The sequence below is a fragment of the Garra rufa genome, chromosome 19, assembly GCF_049309525.1.
Source record: "Garra rufa chromosome 19, GarRuf1.0, whole genome shotgun sequence".
Classification (NCBI taxonomy): Eukaryota; Metazoa; Chordata; class Actinopteri; order Cypriniformes; family Cyprinidae; genus Garra; species Garra rufa.
This window is the reverse complement of record NC_133379.1, coordinates 18,575,098-18,582,407: the sequence shown is the minus strand read 5'-3', so window position 1 is coordinate 18,582,407 and position 7,310 is coordinate 18,575,098. Positions and strand designations below refer to the sequence as shown.

The 7,310-nt window shown below is 37.4% G+C and overlaps 1 protein-coding gene across 1 annotated transcript in view; it reads right to left on the bottom strand.

Moving 5' to 3' along the window:
- The window catches only part of rasgrp2 (RAS guanyl releasing protein 2 (calcium and DAG-regulated)), a 19,149-nt gene extending 12,250 nt beyond the window's left edge, over window positions 1-6,899 (bottom strand). Inside the window, exons 1-4 of the mRNA XM_073824643.1 lie at window positions 6,758-6,899; window positions 4,586-4,701; window positions 4,258-4,307; window positions 438-569 (exon numbers count right to left, since the gene is read on the bottom strand). Of these exons, the coding sequence (XP_073680744.1) occupies window positions 438-569; window positions 4,258-4,307; window positions 4,586-4,701; window positions 6,758-6,827 (368 nt within the window). The 5' untranslated portion in view covers window positions 6,828-6,899. The remainder of the gene's footprint in view (window positions 1-437; window positions 570-4,257; window positions 4,308-4,585; window positions 4,702-6,757) is intronic.
- Window positions 6,900-7,310: the final 411 nt, after the last annotated feature.

Here is a 7,310-nt window from a genome sequence, read left to right as displayed (position 1 = left end):
CTGAAGGATCGTGTGACTGGAGTAATGATGCTGAAAATTTAGCTTTGAAATCACAGGAATAAATTACATTTTAAAATATATTCAAACAGAAAGCAGTTAATTTAAATAATAAAATTATTTGGATCAAATAAATGCAGGCTTGGTGAGCAGAAGAGAATTCTTTAAAAAAAACATTAATAAACTTGGTAAAACTATCTATGTGAAACCACAAATGTAAAGAGTAGATTTTACAAGAACTTGGTATATTTGTTTTTACCCAGACTTTTCCATCATCTTTGACATTTTTATTTGTCATTGACCTAAGAACTGCCAGCTGTTTGAGTATCTCAGACATGTGGCTTGTTTGTGATGTTCAGTACACTACCCCCTCCACATTCTCCTGCCCTTGGTATCAAAGGAGCAGCGGTGTGGGTGAGCGCTGTGCCCCTGTGACTCACATGCTGTCTATGTCGATGAGCAGACTACGCCTCACATCTCCATTCTGCTCCAGTCGCTCTTTCAGACCGCGGATCTGCTCAGCCAGTGCGGGGTTCAGGTCAAACTCAGCTGGGAACTCAGATATCCAGTACCTGACAGAGAAGGAGAGACGGTAGACAGAAAGAGCTATGACACAGAGTATCTGTGCATGAAATAGGCCTAGGCAAGACATCAGGAGGACGAGAATTTCTGGTGAATAGTCTTGCCTCAACTGCTTTATGTGAATTCACAATACACCCCTGTGATACAACCCAGCTGCCTCATGACAAAGAACATCCACATCTTTACAAGAAATATGCACTGCATGGCCAGATAGTACGTGGACACCACAGCCATAGATGCTTTTGAGCGTGAAATAAGTCTGCATAAATGCATACATTTCAAAACCATTAGCATTACTGGGGAGCTCTCTTTAGGGGGCGTTCACACATAGCATGTTTTCCGCTTTTCCACTGCTTTTTTTATGCTAATATGCACTAGATTGACGTCTTTGAATGTCCTGTTCGCATATCATGTCTTTTGCAGTGTCTCACTTTGACACTTTGACAATGCCGCCTAAGGAAATTTGGAAGTTGTTAGCGTTCACACAGAACACATTTTGTGATTAAAAAAGAAGAAAGGCAGGACAGTGGAATGAAAAAAACAGTCTAGAGATACTTTTTTTCTAAACTTCTTTTAACTTAAGTGAGAAGTTTTTATCTTGCAGTTCATAAGCAAGCTGTAAAAGTCAATATCAATGTGGCGAGCACAGCATGCAACGTGTTTTAATGATGGTTTGGCTTTATGGACCATTAAACATGCTTTTCCCACTGGCTTTAGATCTAAAATCTAAATCAGTATCAAAAGGACTTTAGATACTGCATACCAGAGGCATTTCCTCAATGGAGGCAAGGTAGGCAGTGTCTTCTCATAATATTGGAGGAGAAAAAATCATAGTACAAAAACATAACAATGCCAATATTATAAAATATAACATAAAAAATCGACGAATTTTCTAAAGCAACATTGTCTAACAGCAACACCAATAGGTAAGATTACAGAGGTACAAAGGTAGACATTTCACTCTATATTTTTGCATGGAGTTTCGAAGTTTCGTGCTCTAGTTCACAGAGACTGAGGCGGCAGAAAGCGCATCCTGTTTGCTTTAATTTTTTTTTTTTTTACAAAAGTGCAATGTTTCGTTGTTATTCTGAGTGCACACAAGCAAAAATAGAGTCTTTACAGACTTGAAAGATGTATTACTTTCATCTGCATGACCAAAAATGACAGAGTATTTTAAGAGCAAGTGACTACACTTGCGCCTCCATCTGTCATACAATAAACACGCTACTATTCAGCTTCCACACTCTGCGCAAACACTTCAATAGCGCACATTTTTCTAGGTTAACATTACAGCCATGTAAAGTTGATACTATATACATCTTTCAAATGAAAAGCCATATTTGAGGTTGATGAATGATAGGTGAGCATTTGGATGTCCTGCCCTATGTGCTATATTACCACATAGAACAGACGTTAACGATCTGTCCATCACGGACTGCATGAATTCGCCACTTCCTGGCAATTTTTTTTCTGCGACTAAGTGACTAATACATTTTTAATCAACCAAGCCTCTTCTCGTCGACTAACGGTTAGTCGACTATTAGGGGGCAGCCCTAGATTTAATCATAATCTAAGAATATTTAGTTTCCATTTGAATTGGTTCATTTAAAAGTAGACTTTTCACTCTCTATAGATATATTTTTCATGTCTGTAAGGTAAGTATGCACAGAATTTCGAAGTTTCGCACTCAAGACTTTTTTTTTTTTACAAAAGCGCATTTCGTTGTTATTCTGAGTGCACACAAACAAACATAGAGCCTTTACAGATGCAAAAGATGTATTATTTGTATCTGTATGACCAAAAATGATGGAGCATTTTAAGAGCAAGTAAGTGCGTCCAGTAAGTGTGCTACTATTCAGCTGCCAACACTCTGCACAAACACTTGAATAGCGCATTTTTTTTAAGGTTAACATTAGATTGAGCAGCCATATAAATTTGCTGCTGCATACATCTTTCAGATGAAAAGCCAAATTTGAGGTCAATAAATGATAGGAAAGCATTTGGATGTCCTGCCCATTGTACTATATTACCATAGACCAGTGTTTAACGATCTATCTGTCACAGACTTCATGACTTCACCACTTCCTGTGGATTATTATTTGCGACTAAGAGACTACTAAAATTTTGGTCGACCATGCCTCTTCTCATCGACTAACTGTTAGTCGACTATTAGGGGGCAGCTCTAGTTTTAACAGACTCCATAAAGTATGCAGTGAGTTTGTTAGGGGGTAGTTGAGAATGAATGGGAGAATGTGACATGAGAGAAGGCAATGCCTCCATTGCTATATGATTGGATATGACTGGCTATGTTCAACTGTAATTGGTTCATATGATAAATCCTGCCTTCTGTGTTCATGCATGTTCTATATTTGTGAATCAGTCCGAATAAACAATATAATGACATTAATGGGAAAACTACTTTACAAAAAATTAAGTAAACAACTCACACACTTAGATATAACCAATTTGTCATGTCAAAATAAGACTTAAAATTGCATGAAAATATGATCTGTGGGATTTTTTAGTGAGTAATCAGCTTGGGTAAATTTAAAGTAAATCTCTGTGACCAATATTTACCAAGCTTTGATGACTGATGATTTGAAAAATTTAAAATAGTTACAAGTTAACAATTAAAAAGAACAGATGAACATAAGTTCACAAATAAAACATATTGTTTAATTTGTTACTGACTTATCAAGAATGTGTGCTCATATTACTACACAAGATTTATGAAATAGCTCATGTTGGATTTTGAAATATATTGATTGGAACAGTTGACAGTAGCCACTGACTTCTACAGTATGGAAGAAAATACAAAATGGCTACGGACAATGGTTTAGCTACCGACATTCTTCCAAATATCTTCTTCTGTGTTCAACAGAAGTAAGAAATTCATACAGGTTTGGAATGGCATGAGGGTAAGAAGATTATACCAGAATTTGCATTTTTTGGATGAACTGTCCATTTAAATGTAAGTGTGGCATGCTGTTTTTGAGATTTAAGGATTTCCCCAGTCAGGTAGATATGACTTGGTCTTGGATGCTCAAAATAGCCTTTAAGAGGGACTTTGTTCTAATCTAGCACCTCATCGTTTCACACTGAGTTTCGTAACACAAGGTTAAAAGCAGCGCTAACCCCTGTGTGAAACATTGCTTTTAAAGCAGGGTTTAAAAATATGATAACCCAAGGTTAAGAGTCGCATGAAAAACCCATTTAAAGCCCCCTTAAAGAGGGTTACTGTGATAGTGGAAGAGAAAAGGTAAGTGCCATTCTGCTAAAAACTTTATATATGATGAGTTACACTACAGCTGTATCCACCTTTTTCTTCACCGTGGAAGTAAGCCTATGGGTGAGACTTCTAGTTCATTATCCACTGTAGGGAAATAATGAGAAGAATAATAACATGTAAACAGTAAAACTACAAAGATAATACATTAAAATAATGTGGTAAGACACACCAATTTGCAATATCAAGCAGCAAATCAAGCTGTTTTGTACAGCTAAAAATAGGCTTCGCCCATTCTTACAGGAAGAAAAAGGTGGATACTGCACTTGATTTCATGCACTTGTAAGTTTATCTGAAATAGCTAAACCTCGAGTTTCTTCAAGCTTTTAGCCATTTAGTATATGTATAGCTATTACTAAAATAACAGGTGAGCAAATGGGTTTTTGACCTACTTGACAAGATGACAAATTTGAGACTGGCGATTTGCAGAACAATCCTGTTCCTGAGACCTGTAATAGTGTCAAGGTAGCTCAACTTCATTACTATTATCAGCTGTTAGGGGAGTGACGGAAGCAGTTTGTGATGCTGTCAGCCCTCTCAATAAATGACAAACCCCACCCATGACCGAATGTACTAAGTGCTAAATGTCTAGCACAAAAGCCGGGCCTGTCACTTCCCAAACTAAATGTACAAAGACTTGTATTTCTTTTCTAGTATTTGACATTAATGCTAGTTTTTTGAAATACAGAGTTCGGAGAAAGTCTAATGTGACAGGTTTGCTGAAGAAGGATACTTGTGCAGGAGTTTCTTAGCTAGGTCACTGGATGACAGGTACCACGGATGCATGGTGAGAAACATCCGCACCAGAGACGGCTCCTTCAGAACGCCTTCATTGTCTGCGAGGAAGACAGAAAACCAGACAGACATTTGCAGATTAATTAACATGAACCCATTAGCCTATGGTTTTCATTTGATAGCTAGAATTTTTCTGCTGTGATAAATACAGTCTTTTTTTGTGGAAAAAAAAACTGTAATATACTACTGTATAATATAAACTTTGGACTCTTTGTTTGAAAAATAGGAGGAATCATACAAAATGCATTTTTTTTTTTTTTAGTACTGACCTGGATAAGATATTTCACATAAAATAAGTTAACATATAGTCCACAAGAGAAAATAATAGCTGAATTTAAAAAATGACCCTATTCAAAAGTTTACATACACTTGATTCTTAATACTGTGTTGTAACCTGAATGATCCACAGCTGTGTTTTTTTTTTTTTTTTTTTTTTTTTTTTGTTAAGTTGTTTATGAGTCCCTTGTTTGTCCTGAATAGTTAAACTGCCTGCTGTTCATCAGAAAAATCCTTCAGGTCCCACAAATTGTTTGGTTTTTCAGCATTTTTGTGTATTTGAACCCTTTTCAACAATGACTGCATGATTCTGAGATTCAGTTTTCACACTGAGTGTGTGTCTCAAAGGGACACTGAGGGACTCATATGCAACTATTACAGAAGGTTTAAATGCTTACTGATGCTTCAGAAGGAAACACAATACATTAAGAGCTGAGAACTTTTTGAATTTGAAGATCAGGGTAAATGTAACTTATTTTGTCTTCTGGGAAACATGTAAGTATCTTCTGTAGCTTCTGAAAGGCAGTACTAAATAAAAACAATATGATATATAGGCAAAATAAGAAAAATGTACACATCCTTATTCCGTTCAAAAGTTTTCACCCCCCCTGGCTCTTAAAGCATCGTTTTTCCTTCTGAAGCATCAGTAAACATTTGAACCTTCGGTAATAGTTGCATGAGTCCCTCAGTTGTCCTCAGTGTGAAAAGATGTATCTCAAAATCATGCAGTCTTTGTTGGAAAGGGTTCAAATACACAAAAATGCTGAAAAACCAAAGATTATGTGGGACCTAAAAGATTTTTCTCAAGAACAGCGAGCAGTTTAACTGTTAAAGACAAACAAGGGTCTCATGAACAACTATTACGAAACAAAAAACACAACTGTGGATCATTCAAGTAACAAGACTTGCAGATTCTGCAAGGTGTACGTAAACTTTTGACCTCAACTGTAAATGTGTCTCAGCACAAACAGTCTCAATTATCAAGTCATTTTGATTTTCTGAGCAGTATGACGTAATATTGCTTAAGCCCTGCTCACAACCGTTGTGGAAAGTCTTATATTAGCATATTTCCGCTCTCAGCCAGTTGTACGTTGTCCGCCATTTTCTTGCGCTCAAGCAGCTGTAGCGACAACATCTAGTAAACAACGCAGGTGTTTTGTAGTTGGATGTAAAAGTAAACATAAGAATCCTAATTTTCTCCTGACATCAGAGCCACTGAGGACGCAGTGGATTAGTTTTGTTTTTGAGGTAATGCGCCACAGAATAGACAAAAAACAAAAGAGAGGGGCGGGGTGAGAAGTAGCTCATTATCATTTAAAGAGCCATGCACCGAAACAGGTCGCTGTGAACAGAGCTGTTTTAGACAAGGTAAAAAGGTGTTGTTTTATACGACCATTGAGGAATTTTAATCAAAGTATGTTGCAGACATTTCATGAAGACCCTACAGAATTATACTGACTTATGGAAAATGAGCATCCATTTGCATAAATGGCTTTGCAATGAAAGCATCATAACACATTATGTAAAACACATTAATATTCTACTAACTGCACATTATTATGAACCAGGCTTAAAATACAACAGTCAATTTTATAGTAACAGGGGGTCCCTGCTCCATTTCTCTATCCACCAGGGGGTACAGATGGCTTGAAAAAATGGAAGACCCCTAAGCTAGAGAAATTAACATGATAAATATCGAAGAGGTTTGAAGGATATTAAGAAACAGACACAAATACATACAGCTGAACACGCCAGTGCTGTTCCGACTGGCTGATCAGAGTGTTTACACAAGAGAAGGAGGAAGCAAATATGACCACTGACCAAAGGCTTTGATGCAGGATTCCACCAGCTCATCCACGCTGGCTGACTGATCCGATGAAACGCTCTCCATCCCTTTCTACTTCACTGTTCTCCCCAGCCCCTCCTTTTTCTCCCCCCACTTAATTTTCCACTCCTCTCTTTGATCCCTCTCTTTTTCAGTCTGAAAATGAGACAACGCCATGCGAGGCAAAGGAAAAAGAATCAATAAAGCAGAGAATGGTTCAGATGTGAGAGGTGTCACTGGTTTTTCATTTTCATCAAAAGCAGACAAATCCTGGTCACACATGGATAATAAGACAGACAAGACTCATCCGGAGAAAAACAAGGTGCATAAAAGAAAAAACAAATCAAAGATCCATAGGAACTGTTCTCAAAAAACAGTAGAAGAAAAAAAAAATCCTTAGAAAGACTTTCAAAGGAACTTACCCGTTGAATCTGGCATCAGTGGTCAAACAGTAATCACTGATGGTCTTTGAAAACAGAAGTGCTAATGAACGCAGGGCTTCAGTACAGGCTCTCTACCCGTGTGCTAAAAAACCCACAGAGGGCCTCA